This window comes from Schistocerca americana, chromosome 2 (genome assembly GCF_021461395.2).
Source record: "Schistocerca americana isolate TAMUIC-IGC-003095 chromosome 2, iqSchAmer2.1, whole genome shotgun sequence".
NCBI classification, from domain to species: Eukaryota; Metazoa; Arthropoda; class Insecta; order Orthoptera; family Acrididae; genus Schistocerca; species Schistocerca americana.
In genome coordinates, this window is record NC_060120.1 from 53,760,994 (window position 1) to 53,779,934 (window position 18,941).

The window sequence follows — 18,941 nt, forward strand, 5'->3', positions numbered from 1 at the left end:
GGGCCATTTTCTGCACTGACGACGCCCATGGACCACATGTCACCTAACATCCAGCACGGTAGCCAGTCCGTTGTGGTGGGGCCGCCATGTACCCTCTTGGTTGTAGCCCCCTGACAACACAGGGATCGCTCTACTGATGCCTGCGCCGTTCACTCCCCATGTATGCCAAGGAGTAGATGCCCATCTCCCTGGGGCATCAGGACTCCCGGCAATGGCCATCCTGCCAGGTGGCTATTGCTGTGGCTGGGTGGCGCCCGTGGGGAGGGCCCTTGGTCGGAGTAGGTGGCATCAGGGCGGATGACCCGCAATGAAGCGTGGTACATCATCTCTCGCTGGCGGCCAGCCGCCAGCAGTCTCTAAGCGTTCTCGGGCTCAATTTAATGCTCAGAAGTACGATCCGAAAACGTTCCCCTCCCTGGCCACGCCGTGGGAAGAGCGTAAGTCTCAGGATGGAGGTAACAGTTATTCGCCCCGATTCTTAGTTTGCACGAGAGCTGATGGGGAGTCTTTTCTCTCCACAAAGCCTCAGTTCTTCGTCGAGCATTTAGAGGACAAGTTTGGGGAGGTGGAGGGCTTGTCTAAAATGCGCTCTGGGTCAGTACTGATACAAACGGCATCCTCCACCCAGTCCCGCAGGTTACTTGCTTGTGACAAGTTGGGGGATGTTAACGTTTCTATTACATCACATAAGAGTTTAAATATGGTCCAGGGTGTTACTTTCCATAGGGATCTCCTTTTGCAGTCTGATGACGAGCTGCGCCCCAACTTAGAACGTAGAGGTGTTCATTTCGTCCGGCGCGTTCATCGGGGTCCGAGGGACAATCAGGTTGCTACCGGTGCCTTCATCTTGGCCTTCGAGGGTGATACGTTACCGGAAAAGGTCAAGGTGATGGTCTACCGATGTGACGTCAAGCCCTATATCCCTCCCCCGATGCGGTGCTTCAAGTGCTGGAAGTTCAGCCATATGTCTTCCCGCTGCACTTCCAGCCTCACATGTCGCGATTGCGAACGCCCATCTCATCCCGATACTCCATGTGCCCCGCCTCCCATCTGTGTCAACTGCGGGGAGCACCATTCACCTTGCTCGCCTGACTGCAAAGTCTTTCAGAAAGAGCGCAAAATCATGGAATATAAGACCCTGGACCGGCTGACCTATACTGAGGCCAAACGGAAATATGACAGACTCCATCCTGTGAGAATGACATCTTCTTATGCAGCTGCTACAACAACTGTGCTAGCTCCATCAGTTTCGAGACTTCCAGCCAGCTCGATAGGCAGTAAGACTCCTCCTGCCCCCTTGCCCGTGGGGGGCTCTACCCAACCGGTTGCTCCTGCACCACCTACCTCAGGAGCAACCTCCTCCCACCCATCGGGGACGCCCGTCCCCGCTTCTCAGCCGGAGAAGCGTCTAACTTCTTCGGCTACTCTCGCCCGTAAGAGTTCCCTTGGGACCCTCCCTTCCCAGGGTTCCACCAGCGGGAAGGATGACGGCCACCAGTGGCATAAGTCCTCACCAGCGGCCGGGCGTAGGGCTTCACGATCCTCCTCTGTCCCGGAGACTGAATCGGTGAAGCCTTCCCAGCCGGTGAAACCCAAGGTTCAGCGAGAGAAGTCCAAGAGAAAGACCTCTAAGGCCAAAGAACTTGCGGTGGCACCAACCCCACCGCACCTTTCGCGCTCTGCGTCTGAGGATGAAGTCGAGATTCTAGCGTCCGCTGAGGACCTTGATCTCGCTGGTCCCTCAGACGCCATGGATGCCTCTCGTACGGGTACTGAATCGGTGGCAGTGAGTGAACAAGCGGCGTAAATTGCCTTCCCAGTCCTTTCACGCCTTTCTCAGCCATGGACAATACCATCCTCCAGTGGAACTGCGGCGGTTTTTTCCACCATTTGGCTGAGCTCCGCCAACTTCTCAGCCTTCGCCCTTTCTTCTGCATTGCTCTCCAGGAAACTTGGTTTCCAGCAATGCGAACCCCCGCCCTCCGTGGCTATCGGGGTTATTATAAGAAACGAGCGGCTTATGAAAGGGTGTCTGGTGGCGTCTGCATATATGTCCTTCACACTCTGCACAGCGAGTCTGTCCCTCTCCAGACGCCTTTAGAGGCTGTCGCTGTACGCGTGTCGACGCCACAGGCTGTCACCGTCTGCAGTCTTTACATTCCACCGGATGGTGATGTCTCGCAGCATGTCCTGGCTGCACTGGTCGCCCAATTGCCGCCACCTTTCTTGCTATTGGGCGACTTCAACGCCCATAACCCTCTGTGGGGTGGGTCAGTGGCAACAGGTCGAGGCGCCATCGTTGAGCATTTATTGTCGCAGCTCGATCTCTCGCTGTTAAATGATGGTGCCTTCACACACTTCAGTGTGGCGCATGGCACCTACTCCGCCATTGACCTTTCAATCTGTAGCCATAGCCTCTTACCGTCTGTCCAATGGAGTGTGCATGACGACCTGTGTGGTAGTGACCACTTTCCGATCTTTTTGTCACTATCACAGCGCCACTCTTCTGGGCGCCCTAGCAGATGGGCTACGAATAAGGCTGACTGGGACTTGTTCTCCTCCAACGCCGCTTTTGAGCCTCTCTCTACCGATGACATTGATGCGGTGGTTCAATCGGTCACCACCGGCATCGTTACTGCCGCCGAATCTGCCATTCCCCATTCCTGTGGGTCCCCTCGGCGGAAGGCTGTGCCTTGGTGGTCGCCTGAGATCGCTGAAGCGATTAAAGATCGCCGGCGGGCGCTCCAGCGTCACAAGCGACACCCCTCCCTCGACCACCTTATCGCCTTCAAACGGCTGCGTGCGCGGGCCCGCCTCCTTATCCGCCAAGGCAAGAAGGAGTGCTGGGAGCGGTATGTGTCAACCATTGGCCTCCATGTCTCTCCATCGCAGGTCTGGGCCAAGATCTGACGCCTCTATGGCTATCGGACCCCTGTCAGCGTCCCTGCACTCTCACTGAATGGAGCAGTTTGTACAGACTTCGACGAAATTGCCAACAGCTTGGCAGAGCATTTTGCTCTGAGTTCCGCTTCTTCCAATTACCCACTAGCCTTCCGCTCCATTAAAGAGCGGATGGAACGTCGGAGCCTTTCGTTTCGCACCAACCACCCGGAATCTTACAATGCTCCATTTAGTGAGTGGGAATTTCGCAGTGCCCTCGCTGCTTGCCCTGATACCGCTCCTGGGCCAGATGGCATCCACTGTCAGATGCTGAAACACCTTTCAGTGGACTGCCAGCGGCGCCTTCTCGATCTTTACAACCATCTTTGGGTCGAGGGGGAGTTTCCGTCGCAATGGCGGGAAGGCATTGTCATCCCCGTTTTGAAACCTGGAAAGACCCCTCTGGAGGTGGACAGCTACCGTCCCATTAGCCTCACCAACGTTATTTGCAAGCTTCTCGAACGGATGGTGAGCCGGCGCTTGCATTGGGTACTGGAGTCTCAGGGCCCTCTGGCTCCGTCTCAGGGTGGGTTCCGTAAAGGCCGCTCCGCCACCGACAATCTGGTGAGCCTGGAGACTGCCATCCGTGCTGCCTTTGCCCGCCGTCAGCACCTGGTCGCTGTCTTTTTCGACATGCGGAAGGCGTACGATACGACATGGCGTCTTCACATTCTTTCTACGCTTCATGGATGGAGTCTTCGGGGTCCTCTGCCGATTTTTATCCGCAATTTTCTGTCGTGTCGTACCTTCCGCGTGCAAGTCGCGGCCTCGTATAGTTCCTCCCACGTCCAGGAGAACGGTGTGCCACAGGGCTCTGTTTTAAGTGTCTGTCTGTTTTTAATAGCCATTAACGGGCTTGCTGCGGCCATGGGAAATTCTGTCTCCGCTTCCCTGTATGCTGACGACTTCTGCCTTTATTACAGCTCTACTGGCATTGCAGCTGTTGAACGTCAGCTACAGGGCGCTATCCGTAAGGCGCAGTCTTGGGCTGTAGCCCATGGGTTTCAGTTTTCGGCAGCCAAGACCCGCGTTATGCATTTCTGCCGGCGCCGAACAGTCCATCCTGAGCCGCGGCTTTATCTTGCCGACGAACTCCTTGCTGTGGTGGAGACCCACAGGTTTTTGGGGGTGGTTTTCGATGCCCGGTTGACTTGGCTGCCTCATATCCGGCAGCTGAAACAGACGTGTTGGCGGCATCTAAACGCTCTGAGATGCTTGAGCCACACCCGCTGGGGCGCCGACCGCTTTACCCTGTTGCGGCTCTACCAGGCGTTAATCCAGTCCCGTCTGGATTATGGGAGCCTGGCTTATGGCTCAGCATCCCCATCTGCGTTACAGGTGCTGGACCCAATTCTCCACAGCGGGATACGCCTTGCCACTGGTGCTTTCCGCACCAGCCCCGTGGACAGCGTACTAGTGGAGGCAGGTGTCCCTCCACTGCGGTTCCGACGCCAACGTTTGCTGGCCGCTTATGCTGCCCATGTTCTAAGCTCGCCCGGACATCCGAATTATCGTCTCCTGTTTCCGCGATCGGTCGTCCATCTGCCAGATCGTCGGCCCCGGTCTGGTTGTACAATAGCGGTCCGCGTCAAAGAGCTTCTCTCTGGGCTTCAGGTTTTCACTGTTCCACTTACTTTCCGGGCTACTTTGCATACACCCCCATGGTGTGTTCGTCGCCCTTGCCTTCGGCTGGACCTGGCACAGGGCCCGAAGGACTTAGTCCCTCCAGAGGCCTTCCGCCGCCGCTTTTATTCTATCCTGGCCACGTATCAGGGCTCTGGTATTGTCTACACTGACGGTTCGATGGTTGCTGGTTGTGTCGGGTATGCGCTCACTCTAGGGGACCGTTCCGAACAACGTTCCTTGCAGGATGGCTGCAGCGTTTACACTGCTGAATTGGTCGCCATCTTTCGTGCCCTAGAGTATATCCGCTCCTGCTCAGGTGAGTCCTTCGTTATCTGTAGCGATTCCCTGAGCGGTTTACGAGCTCTCGACCAGTGTTTCCCTCGCTCTCGTCTGGTGATGGCTATCCACGAGTCTCTGCATACCCTTGCCTGTTGCGGCCGCTCTGTGGTCTTTGTGTGGACCCCCGGTCATGTCGGTATCCCGGGTAACGAACATGTTGACCGCCTGGCGAAAGAGGCCACCAGCAAGCCATCTCTGGACCTTGGCCTCCCAGAGACTGATTTGCGGGCAGTCTTCCGCCGCAAAATCTTGGCACTATGGGACGATGAATGGCGCGAACTGACAATGTCCAATAAACTCCGTGCTGTCAAGGAGACGACGGCTGTGTGGCGGTCATCCCTGCGAGCCACTCGCAGGGACTCAGTAGTTCTTTGCCGGCTACGCATTGGCCACTCCCGGCTGACACACAGTTATTTACTGCGCCGGGAGGACCCTCCTCTATGTCGCTGTGGGGCAGCTTTGACAGTGGCCCACATTTTGCTGGCCTGCCCCCTTTTAGCTGTGGTCAGGCAGACATTTGCGCTGCCTGCTACGCTCCCTGCCCTTTTAACAGACGACTCCACTATGGCTGACTTAGTTTTACGTTTTATTCGGGCAGGGGGATTTTATCATTTACTCTGAGTGTTTCTGTTTTATTTTATCGTTTTGTGTTGATTCTGGCCTTTGGCCTATGATTTTACACTGATTTTTTAATGTGTTTCTAAGTGGTTGGCTTTTCCTTATTTATTTCTATGGTCGGCCAACCACCGTCACACTCTGTGTGGTTTTAGTTCGTTTTGTCTTGTCCTTGTCTCAGTTTCTCTTGTTCTGTATCGTCTGTGATCTCTTCTGTTCCTCTTTTTTATTCTCTGTGGGTGTTCTTTGTATTTGGAACAAGGGACCGATGACCGTAGCAGTCTGGTCCCTTTAATCCCTCCAAACCAACCAACCAATACAAACGTTTCAAAAATGAGGTCGAGAGGAAGTGCAAAATGGCTAAGCAGCAATGGCTAGAGGACAAATGTAAGGATGTAGAGGCTTATCTCACTAGGGGTAAGATAGATACTGCCTACAGGAAAATTAAATAGACCTTTGGAGAAAAGAGAGCCATTTGTATGAATACCAAGAGCTTAGATGGAAACCCAGTTCTAAGCAAAGAAGGGAAAGCAGAAAGGTGGAAGGAGTATATAGAGGGTCTATACAAGGGCGATGTACTTGAGCACAATATTATGGAAATGGAAGAGGATGTAGATGAAGATGAAATGGGAGATACGATACTGCGTGAAGAGTTTGACAGAGCACTGAAAGACCTGAGTCGAAACAAGGCCCCGGGAGTAGACAACATTCCATTGGAACTACTGACAGCCTTGGGAGAGCCAGTCCTGACAAAACTCTACCATCTGGTGAGCAAGATGTATGAAACAGGCGAAATACCGTCAGACTTCAAGAAGAATGTAATAATTCCAATCCCAAAGAAAGCAGGTGTTGACAGATGTGAAAATTACCGAACAATCAGTTTAATAAGCCACAGCTGCAAAATACTAACACGAATTCTTTACAGACGAATGGAAAAACTAGTAGAAGCTGACCTCGGGGAAGATCAGTTTGGATTCCGTAGAAACACTGGAACGCGTGAGGCAATACTGACCTTACGTCTTATCTTAGAAGAAAGATTAGGGAAAGGCAAACCTACGTTTCTAGCATTTGTAGACTTAGAGAAAGCTTTTGACAATGTTGACTGGAATACTCTCTTTCAAATTCTAAAGGTGGCAGGGGTAAAATACAGGGAGCGAAAGGCTATTTACAATTTGTACAGAAACCAGATGGCAGTTATAAGAGTCGAGGGGCATGAAAGGGAAGCAGTGGTTGGGAAGGGAGTAAGACAGGGTTGTAGACTCTCCCCGATGTTATTCAATCTGTACATTGAGCAAGCAGTAAAGGAAACAAAAGAAAAATTCGGAGTAGGTATTAAAATTCATGGAGAAGAAATAAAAACTTTGAGGTTCCCCGATGACATTGTATTTCTGTCAGAGACAGCAAAGGACTTGGAAGAGCAGTTGAATGGAATGGACTGGGTCTTGAAAGGAGGATATAAGATGAACATCAACAAAAGCAAAACAAGGATAATGGAATGTAGTCTAATTAAGTCGGGTGATGCTGAGGGAATTAGATTAGGAAATGAGACACTTAAAGTAGTAAAGGAGTTTTGCTATTTGGGGAGCAAAATAACTGATGATGGTCGAAGTAGAGAGGATATAAAATGTAGACTGGCAATGGCAAGGAAAGCGTTTCTGAAGAAGAGAAATTTGTTAACATCGAGTGTAGATTTAAGTGTCAGGAAGTCATTTCTGAAAGTATTTGTATGGAGTGTAGCCATGTATGGAAGTGAAACATGGACGATAAATAGTTTGGACAAGAAGAGAATAGAAGCTTTCGAAATGTGGTGCTACAGAAGAATGCTGAAGATTAGATGGGTAGATCACATAACTAATGAGGAAGTATTGAATAGGATTGGGGAGAAGAGAAGTTTGTGGCACAACTTGACCAGAAGAAGGGATCAGTTGGTAGGACATGTTCTGAGGCATCAAGGGATCACCAATTTAGTATTGGAGGGCAGCGTGGAGGGTAAAAATCGTAGGGGGAGACCAAGAGATGAATACACTAAGCAGATTCAGAAGGATGTAGGTTGCAGTAGGTACTGGGAGATGAAGAGGCTTGCACAGGATAGAGTAGCATGGAGAGCTGCATCAAACCAGTCTCAGGACTGAAGACCACAACAACAACAACAACATTAGTGGTCATCTTTTCAAACATCTGATTTTCTAGGTGACGGATGAAAATGTTTGCTAGTGTTCCTGATATTGGGGATCCCATGGGCAGTCCATCACTTTGTAGATAATATTCTTTTTCAAACTGAAAGTAGTTTTTTTTCAGTTGTCAGTCTGAGCATATCTGTTATTTCTTTTATTGCTGTCACATGGTCCATAAGTAAAAATTATCAATATACTGTAACATTATGCAATATTTAGCCCATGAATTAGATCAGAAGGTAGATTTAGAGAAACCTTTTGATAATGTTGACTGAAATTCACTCCTTACTGAAATACAATCCTTAAGGTAGCAGAAATATAAGACAGGCAGTAAAAGGTTATCTAAAACCTGTACTGAAACAAAATTGCAGTTAAAAGGAGTCGAAGGACATGATAGGAAGCAGTAAGTTGAGAAAGGGTGAGACAAGTTGTATGTAACCAATCCCTGATGTGATTCCATATGTTCATACAGGGCTAGTTTAAAGCTCAAACGACACAAGCCACAGATGGTGATGCCAAGCTGAGAGGGGCACAAGAGGCACCACAACAGGAAAATTTCTATGTTGGGAGAATCATAATTAGTAAATGCCACTTGGGGTGCCAAGCTGAGAGAGGTGCCCTAGTTCAAGATTTGTCTATGCAATCAGTAGTGAAAACTGACCCAGGTGAAAGTGTATAAGGGAGGGAGGAAGGGAGAAGGGCACCAACTGATAATTTGTTTGTGTAGAAAATTGTTCTCGAACTGGCCCTGTGTACATTAACCAAGTAGGAAAGGGGATTAAAGTTCAGAGAGAAGAAATAGAAATTTTTGGATTTAGCAATGACATTGTAACTACATCAGCAAAGGTAAAGGACTTGGAAGGTCAATTGAACAGAATGGATGGTGTCCTAAAAAAAAAATAATGATAAAATGAACATGTACAAAGGTTGTTGTTGTTGTGGACTTCAGTCCGAAGTATAGTTTGATGCAGCTCTCCAGGCTACTCTGTCCAGTGTGAGCCTTCTAATCTTCGAATAACTACTGCAACCTACACTCTTCGGAATTTGCTTCTCTTGGTCTCCCTCTACAATTTTTACCCTCCTCACTTCCCTCCAATACTAAATTGGTGATCCCTTGATGCCTCAGAATGTGTCCTACCAACTGATCCCTTCTCCTAGTCAAGCTGTGCCGCAGATTCCTCTTCTCCCCAGTTCCATTCAGTACCACCTCATTAGTTACCTGATCCACCCATCTAATCTTCAACATTCTTCTGTAGCACCACATTTTGAAAGCTTCTATTCTCTTCTTGTCTACCCTGTTTATTGTCCATGCTTCACTTCCATACATGGCTACATTCCATACAAATACTTTCAGAAAAGACTTCCTGACACTTAAATCTATTCTCGATGTTAACAAATTTCTCTTCCTCGGAAATATTTTCCTTGCCATAGCCAGTCAACATTTTGTATCCTCTCTACTTCGACCATTGTCAGTTATTTTGCTCCCCAAATAGCAAATCTCATTTACTACTTTAATGTCACATTTGCTAATCTAATTCCTTCAGCATCACCTGATTTAGTTTGACTACATTCCATTATCCTCGTTTTGCTTTTGTTGATGTTCATCTTATATCCTCCTTTCAAGACACTGTTCATTCAATTCAGTTGCTCTTCCAGGTTCTTTGCTGTGTCTGACAGAATTGCAATGAAATTGGCAAACCTCAAACTTTTTATTTCTTTTTCCTGAACTTTGATTCGTACTCCAAATTTTTCTTTGATTTCCTTTACAGCTTATTCAACGTACAGATTGAATAACATTGGGGATAGGCTACACCTCCTGTCTCACTCCCTTCTCAACTGCTGCTTCCTTTTCATACCACTTGACCCTTGTAACTGTTGTCTGATTTTTGTACAAGTTGTAAATAGCCTTTCACTCCCTGTGTTTTTTGCCACTGGTACCTTCAGAATTTCAAAGAGAGTACTCCAGTCAACATTGTCAGAAGTTTTCTCTAAGTCAAAAAATGCTGTAAACAATGGCTTGCCTTTCCTTAATCTATGTTTTAAGATAAGTCGTAGAGTCAGTGTTGCCACACGTGTTCCTACATTTCTCTGGAATCCAAACAGATCTTTTCCAGTGTCAGATCCTACCAATTTCTCCATTCTTCTGTAAAGAATTCTTATTAGTATTTTGCAAACATGAATTATTAAACTGATAGTTCAGTGATTTTCACACTTGGGAGTAAGTGCTTTCTTTGGAAGTGGAATTATAACATTCTTCTTGAATTGCCAAAACTCATGGTGAAAATAATAATACTTATCAATTTGCATGGCTGTTTGGCAAATTTCTTTGTTAAAAAATTCTTTTTGAAGTCTGATGGAATTTCACCTATTTCATGCATCTTGCCCACCAGATGTAAGAGTTTTGTCATTGCTGGCTCTCCCAAGGCTGTCAGCAGTTCTGATGAAATATCGTCTACCCCTGGAGCCTTGTTTCAACTTAGATCTTTCAGACCTGTGTCAAATTCTTCTTGCATGATCATATCCCCATTTCATCTTCATCTATGCCTACTTCCCTTTCTGTTATATTGCCTTCAAGTTTATCTCACTCGTATAGACCCTCTGTATACTCCTTCCACCTTTCAGCTTTCCCTTCTTTGCTTAGGACTGGTTTTCCATCTGAAATCTTGATATTCAAGTAGCTGATTCTCTTTTCCCTGAAGGTCTCTTTAATTTTCCTGTAGGTATTATCTATTTTTCCCCCACTGAAATATGTTTCTAAAGCCCTACGCTTGTCCTCTAGCCATTCTGCTTTTCCTGTCAGTCTCATTTTTAAAATATTTGTATTCCCTGTCACTTGTTTCATTTGCTGCATTTTTATATTTTCTCCTTTCATCAGTTATATTCTTGTGTTACCCGAGGATTTCTACTAGGCCTTGTTTTTTTTACCTATTTGATCCTTTGCTGCCTTAGCTATTTCATTTCCTAAAACTACCCATTCATCTTTTGCTGTACTCCTTTCTCCTGTTGTAGTCAGCGGTTGCCTAATGCAACCTCTGGTTTTTTCAGCTTATCCAGGTCCCATCTCCTAAGTTTCCACTTTTTTCCAAGTTCTTGAGTTTTAATCAACACTTCATAACCAATAAATTATGATCAGAGTCCACATCTGTACCTTGGAATATCTTACAGTTTAAAATCTGGCTCCTAAATCTCTGTCTTCCCGATATATGATCAATCTGAAACCTTCTGGTGTGTCTCCAGGTCTTTTCCACGTATACAGTCTTCTTTTATGATTCTTAAACCAACTGTTAGCAATGATTAACTTATGCTCTGTGCAAAATTGTACCAGGTGGCTTCCTCTTTCATTTCCTTCCCTCTGTTCATATACACCTACTATTTTTCCTTCCCTTCCGTTTTCTACTATCAAATTCCAGTCCTGTATCACATTTAAATTTTTGTCTCCTTTAAGTATCTGAATAATTTCTTTTTGTCTCATCATACTTTTCTTCAATCTCTTCATCATTGGCAGAGCTAGCTGGCATATAAACTTGTACTACTGTGGTAGGCATGGGCTTCTTGTTTATCATGGCTACAGTAATATGTTCACAAAGCTGCTCATGGTAGCTTATCCAGATTCCTATTTTCTTATTCATTATTGAACCTGTTCCTGAATTACCCCTATTTGATTTTGTATTTGTAACCCTGTATTCAGCTTACCAGAAGTCCTGTTCCTGCCTCCAAACTTCACTAATTCCCACTATATCTAACTTCAACCTGTTCATTTCGCTTTTTAAAAATTCTAACCTACCTGACTGATTAAGGGATCTAACACTCCACACTCCAATCTGTACCACCAGTTTTGTTCCTGCTGATGATGACATCCTACAAAAGTAAACCAAGGGTAATGTAGTCAAATCAAGTATGGTGATACTGAGGGAATCAGGTTAGGAAATACAACCCTGTGAAGTAGTAGAAAACTTTTTTATCTGGGTAGAAAAATAAATGCTGATAACAGGTGTAAAGTGGCTATAAAATGCAAAGATGCAACACAGGAAAAAAATGTTAACCTCTAATATTGGGAAGTCTTTTCTAAAAATATTTATTTGGAGTGCAGCCTCATATGGAAGTGAAATGTTGACATAGGGATGAAAAACAGAAGGGAACAAAAGTTTTTGGAATGGGTGCTACAGAAGTATGCTAAATGTCGGATAGGTAGATGAGGTAACTGATGAAGAGATGCAGAATCTAAACAGTGAGAAACGAAATTTATCTCATGATTTGATTAAAAGAAGGGTTCAATTTATAGAATAAAAGGAAGACATAAATGCAATTCGGAGATGTGCTGCTAGATTTCTTACCAGAAGTGTCAGTGAACACACAGGTGTTATTGAGGTGCCTTGTGAACTCAAATGGAAATTTCTGGAGGGAAGACAATGTTCATTTCACAAAACACTATTGAGAAAAACTAGAAAACAAGCATTTACAGCTGACTGCAGAATGATTCTACTGCCATCAACCTAAATTTCATGTAAGGACTGCAAAGACAAGATAAAAAAAGGACTTGTATGGAGGAGTATAGACAGTCATTTTTCCCTCACTCAATTTGTGAATGGAACAGGAGAGGGAATGATTATCTATTGATGGTACAAGGTACTGTCCACAATGCACCATACTGTTGCTTCCTGAACGTATATGTGGATGTAGATGTACATTCTGAAGCATCGAGGAATAGTTAATTTTGTAATGTAAAGAACTGTGGAAGTAAAATTTGGATAGCTAGACCAAGGCTTACTGCAGCGAGCAGGTCACATGGATGTTGGCTGCAGTAATTACATGGATATGAGAAGACTTGCACAGGATAGACTAGTGTGGACAGTTAAAACAAACTGTTCTTTGGAATCAGCTTTAAGATAAAGTTGTGGGATATTGGTATATTTACATCTATTTTCTTACCCTCACTTGCTACATTTCAATGTTATCTTGAGCTGGGAAAGAATCATGGGCACTTTTTAACTTATTTTTCAAAATCATTTTCCTCTTTTTCGTTGTGTTATAACACTATGTCTAAAGCTGAATTTAATTTTCAGTGTCTTATCGTACGAAGGACTCTGTCAGCAACAGGAACACAACTGGATAATCAGAGATCAAGGAATACTCAGCTTTGCCTTGAAAAGGAATCAAAGCAAAATCGCATTGATGAACTGAGGCTTGTCACTTCGCAGCTCAAGAAGCGATTGGAAAAGGCAACTGATCGCACCACAACTGCAACGGAACAAGCTAAGAGCCTGGAGGAAATGATTGAGGTAAAAAGAGTATAATTCTGATGTAAGCCTTTATAATTGGTTATATTTAGAAAATTAAACACTTTAACAACTCCAAATATGTGTGCGTATGCACAAATTTTGAAAACACATTCCTAATGATAAATGTAAAAATACTCTTGGTGTGATAACATAGTAAATATAAATTGAGGGTTTGAAGTCATGTAGGGCAAGTGGGGTTGAAGGATACTTGTAAGGATAATTCTCATGCATACAATTCAGGTAAGTTTAATTGAGATTGCCCAGGTTATGCAGCCGCTACTGAAGTTGATCATGTTGTACTAAGTAGCATGCTCTGCTACTAAGTGGCTCCAATACAGTTTGGCAGCATCCATTTATTTGCTATAACCCCACAAAAGAATTTGTGGAAGTAGCAGCGAAACTGATGTATGGCATAGCTGTTTATTCAGATTGTTCTGCCTCCATTAAGGTAGAATAAACCTGTGTCAGGACAGCAGTAGGATGTACTGGATGGGTGCATGGATCTCATGTTATAAATAATATCTTGAAGAGTCAGACTGGGAGCATAGAAACAAACACTTGTTGGTCATGGCACACCTCGCACTAGACATTTGCTTATTCTGAATTTTAGGAGATACTGCAGTAGGGAAAGTCTATTTGTGTGAATTTAAGTGACAGTGTCATTCCATCTGGCGATAGTGTGGATGTAATGCCAGAGAATGCTATTACAAGAGTGGAATGATCTTTTCTTAGTTAGGCCAGCAAATGATAAAGTAAAATAGTCTTCCCTTTTATGCCTCAGCACTGGCAAGAACATTGATAAGGCATTTATCATACCAATGCACCAACACAGAAGGCAGTTCACGTGATTTGTTTGACAGATATTATTTGCTTGACTTTGGTGTTCATAAGTGACTCATTATGCCAACAATGTATGGATTGTAGTTTTGTTTCTGGCGTGGTCTGCAACATCCATGTTTCAACCTCAGTGACAATATAACTGAAAAACTGATCACCCTGTCTCATGCTTCTGGAAGAATGTCACAGATTTGTGTTCTTATGGCAGTTGCTTTGGCACTCAACTGGCGCACAGTTTGTGAAAATCAAGCCTCAACAGTGCTTGAGAGATCTGGGAAAAGGGGTGGTAGAGTTCTGAAAAAGTGAAGCATTGATTCTGAGAGCAGTCATCCATTTCACTCTTTGTCCTACACTTCCCTTCAACCTTCAGTGAATACCTGATCAATTGTCTTGAGTCATTTCCCCTCTCTTCCCTCCTGCAGAGCAACATTTACACACGACATCCTCAATTTTTTTGTTTTTTAAAGATGTATTTGAATCTGTCTTTGCCAGTAGTGCTGTGGATATTATTCACTGATATATTCACGTGTCCTGTCATCTTGTCCTTGCTTCTTTTAGTTAATTTCTTCTACTTACTCCTTTTCTCACAGTCCACAGAGAACCTCCGTATTTCTTTATTTTTTTCCATGCACTCAATTTTCAGAAACATTCTGTAACTCTCCATCACAAATCCTTTACTTCTCTTCATTTTCAGTTTTCCCACAGTGTGTGACATACAGTGTTGTGATCTGCGTGCATATCCTCAGCAGTTCCCATCTCATATTAATGTTTACGATAATAGTAGACTTAGTGTTCTCTTTTGCTTTGTCATTTTGCTTCTTTTGACCTCCTTCCTTTGTCCATCATGTGTTATTTTGCTTGCAAGGTAACAGAATACCGTCACATTGTCTGTGATGTAGTCGCCTATTCTGACATCAAGTTTCTCTCAATCAGATTTGTACTACTCCTCAATACTTAAGTCCTTATGTAGTTTACTCTCAGTTCATATACTATGCTTAGTAGACTATTCAGTCTATTCATAAGTCCAGAGGGTAGCAATGTTATCAATGAAGCTTTATCTGTATCTTGTCACCCTGAATGTTAATCTCACATCTTTCTCTTATTTCCGCATTGCTTCTTTATGTCTAGGTTGCACAGTAGGGCAGAAAGATAGCATCCCTGTCTTACACTGTTTTTTAACCCCGAGTACTTCTTTCTTTGTCTTCTGTTCCATCTTGATTATCATACAGATTGTATATTATCCCTGTTTCCCCATAGTTTTTACCAATTTTTCTGAAAATTTTGAACATTTTGCATCATTTTATATTGTTCAATGCTTTTTATGGATTGACAATTTGAATGAAGATAAATTAATTTTTCTTAAGCTTAATTCTATTATCAAGTTGTGATGCTATAATACGATAGCTGGAGGCAGCCAGCGCAAGCCATCTAGTGGCAAAAAGGTGACACTAAGCGGTGTCAACACAATTTTGGGAGCCGATTGGATGAACGACAACCATATAATTATAGATTGTGATCCAGTGTGATAGTTAAAAATGCAAAGGGAGAGAAAAAGAGTTAAATTCATAGGACAAGTGATGAGTGAAAGTGACCAGTTACACTCTCTACAAATAGTAGAGTTACCGTATGGAACCTATTATGATGAAGTAAATGCAGAGAACTTTTGGTTAGAGGACGATCGAGAGGTAATAAATAAGCGAGAACAGATGAGGGAGAAAGTAGAAAGTATTCAGACTATTAATGAAGAAAAGAAAGAAGAATTATACCTGATATTAGTCAATAATGAGAGAACTTTTTCAAAAGAACCGGAAGAATAGAACATTTTGAATGTAGGTTGCCTGTGAAAACACATGAACCATTTTATAAGAAACTGTTCAAGATACCGCTAGCTAAGAGAGCAGCAGTCGCTGAGGAACTAGAGAGAATGGAGAAGTTAGGAGTCATTTAAAGAAGTGATAGTAACTATAATAACCCAATTATGTGTGTGGAGAAAAAAGATGGAGGTATTCGAGTAGTACTCGATGCGCGAAAATTGAATACTATAGTTGAAAGAGAATTCGATAAGCCAGATTGTTTAGATAAGATAATACAAAATTTTAACAGGATACAGTATTTGGGTAGTCTCGATTTAACAGCTGGGTATTGGCAGGTGCCATTAGCTGCTGAACATAGAAAATATACAGCATTTTTATTTGGGGGTAAATGTTACCAATATTGTGTGGTACCATTTGGACTCAACATATCAGTGTCAATTTTTGTAAGAGCACTGGATAAAGTCTTGGGGAAAGAATTGAGTAAGAAAGGAACTGTATATGTAGACGACATTTTAATTGCGACGGAGAGTTGGACGAAACATTGTGAAATTTTAAATGAAGAATGTCAGGCAATACAGAAAGGAGGAATGACACTGAGGTTCAAGAAGTCAGATTTTGTAAAGAAGAAAGCATGTTTGTGGTATACCTCATTAGTAGTCAAGGAATTAGGAAAGACCCAGCAAAAATGCAAGCAATAAAAGAATTCACAGTTCCCAAGTGTAGGAAGCATGTGAAGTCGTTTTTGGGATTGTGTGGATTTTATAGAAAATTTGTAGCAGATCAAGCTTTTAATAATCCAGCACTAAATGAGTTGTTGAAAATGGGTAAGATATTTATTTGGACGAAAGAGTGTCAAGAGGCGTTTGAAGTTTTGAAAGCTAAATTGAGTGAAGATAACGTATTGAGTCACCCAGATTTGAAATTGCCTTTTTGTTTAGAGACAGAGAGCAGTGCATATGGGTTAGGTGCCCATTTGTTTCAAGTAGGAAATAGTAATGGAAAGGAAGAAGGAAATCCATTGTGTTTGCTAGTGAAACTTATGAGCTCTTAAGAAGTTTTATTATTTTCTATGGGGACATAAAAAAAATAGGAGTGCGGGTAAGCTACTACAAACAGCATAGTGAACGCATTATTGTGGCCAAGATAAGACACGAAGCCCACACCTACTACAGTAGTATAAGTTTATATGCCAACTAGCTCTGCAGATGATGAAGAAATTGATGAAATGTGTGATGAGATAAAAGAAATTATTCAGGTAGTGAAGGGAGACGAAAATTTAATAGTCATGGGTGACTGGAATTTGAGATTAGGAAAAGGGAGAGAAGGAAACATAGTAGGTGAATATGGATTGGGGGTAAGAAATGAAAGAGGAAGCCATCTGGTAGAATTGTGCACAGAGCACAACTTAATCATAGCTAACACTTGGTTCAAGAATCATAAGAGAAGGTTGTATCCATGGAAGAATCCTGGACATACCAGAAGGTATCAGATAGATTATATAATGGTAAGACAGAGATTTAGGAACCAGGTTTTAAATTGTAAGACTGTTTCCAGGGGCAGATGTGGACTCTGACCACAATCTATTGGTAATGAACTGTAGATGAAAACTGAAGAAACTGCAAAAAGGTGGGAATTTAAGGAGATGGGACCCGGATAACTGACAGAACCAGGGGTTGTACAGAGTTTCAGGGAGAGCATTAGGGAACGATTGATAGGAATGGGGGAAAGAAATACAATAGAAAAAGAATGGGTAGCTTTGAGGGATGAAATAGTGAAGGCAGCAAAGGATCAAGTAGGTAAAAAGACGAGGGCTAGTAGAAATCCTTGGGTAACAGAAGAACTATTGAATTTAATTGATGAAAGGAGAAAATATAAAAATGCAGTAAATGAAGCAGGCAAAAAGGAATACAAACATCTCAAAAATGAGATCCACAGGAAGTGCAAAATGGCTATGCAGGGACGGATAGAGAACAAATGTAAGGATGTAGAGCCGTATCTCACTAGGGGTAAGATAGATACTGCCTACAGGAAAATTAAAGAGACCTTTGGAGAAAAGAGACCACTTGTATGAATATCAAGAGCTCAGATGGAAACCCAGTTCTAAACAAAGAAGGTGGAAGGAGTATATAGAGGGTCTATACAGGGGCGATGTGCTTGAGGACAATATTATGGAAATGGAAAAGACTGTAGATGAAGATGAAATGGAAGATACGATACTGCGTGAAGAGTTTGACAGAGCACTGAAAGACCTAAGTCAAAACAAGGCCCTGGGAGTAGGCAACATTCCATTAGAACTACTGATAGCCTTGGGAGAGCCAGTCCTGACAAAACTCAACCATCTGGTGAGCAAGATGTATGAGACAGGCGAAATACCCTCAGACTTCAAGAAGAATATAATAATTCCAATCCCAAAGAAAGCAAGTGTTGACAGATGTGAAAATTACCGAACAATCAGTTTAATAAGTCACAGCTGCAAAATACTAACGCGAATTCTTTACAGACGAATGGAAAAACTGGTAGAAGCCGACCTCGGGGAACACAGTTTAGATTCCGTAGAAATATTGGAACACGTGAGGCAATGCTGACCCCATGACTTATCTTCAGAGAAAGATTAAGGAAAGGCAAACCTACGTTCCTAGCATTTGTAGACTTACAGAAAGTTTTTGACAATGTTGACTGGAATACTCTCTTTCAAATTCTGAAGGTGGCAGGGGTAAAATACAGGGAGCGAAAGGCTATTTACAATTTGTACTGAAACCAGATGGCAGTTATAAGAGTTGAGGGGCACGAAAGGGACGCAGTCGTTGGGAAGGGAGTGAGACAGGGTTGTAGCCTCTCCCTGATGTTATTCAATCTGTATATTGAGCAAGCAGTGAAGGAAACAAAAGAAAAATTTGGATTAGGTATTAAAATCCATGGAGAAGAAATAAAAACTTTGAGGTTCGTCGATGACATTGTATTTCTGTCAGAGACAGCAAAGGACTTGGAAGAGCAGTTGAACAGAACGGACAGGGTCTTGAAAGGAGGATATAAGATGAACATCAACAAAAGCAAAACAAGGATAATGGAATGTAGTTGAATGAAGTCGGGTGATGCTGAGGGAATTAGATTAGGAAATGAGACACTTAAAGTAGTAAAGGAGTTTTGCTATTTGGGGAGCAAAATAACTGATGATGGTCAAAGTAGAGAAGATATAAAATGTAGACTGGCAATGGCAAGGAAAGTGTTTCTGAAGAAGAGAAATTTGTTAACATCGAGTATTGATTTAAGTGTTAGGAAGTCGTTTCTGAAAGTATTTGTTTGGAGTGTAGCCATGT

The 18,941-nt window shown here is 43.5% G+C and overlaps 1 protein-coding gene across 3 annotated transcripts in view; it reads left to right on the forward strand.

The window, feature by feature from the left end:
* LOC124594228 (coiled-coil domain-containing protein 39) overlaps nucleotides 1-18,941 on the forward strand; it is a 481,265-nt gene that overhangs the window by 271,579 nt on the left and 190,745 nt on the right. For all 3 annotated transcript variants that reach the window (XM_047132594.1, XM_047132593.1, XM_047132592.1), the window contains one exon: nucleotides 12,758-12,973. In XM_047132594.1, the coding sequence (XP_046988550.1) occupies nucleotides 12,758-12,973 (216 nt within the window). The remainder of the gene's footprint in view (nucleotides 1-12,757; nucleotides 12,974-18,941) is intronic.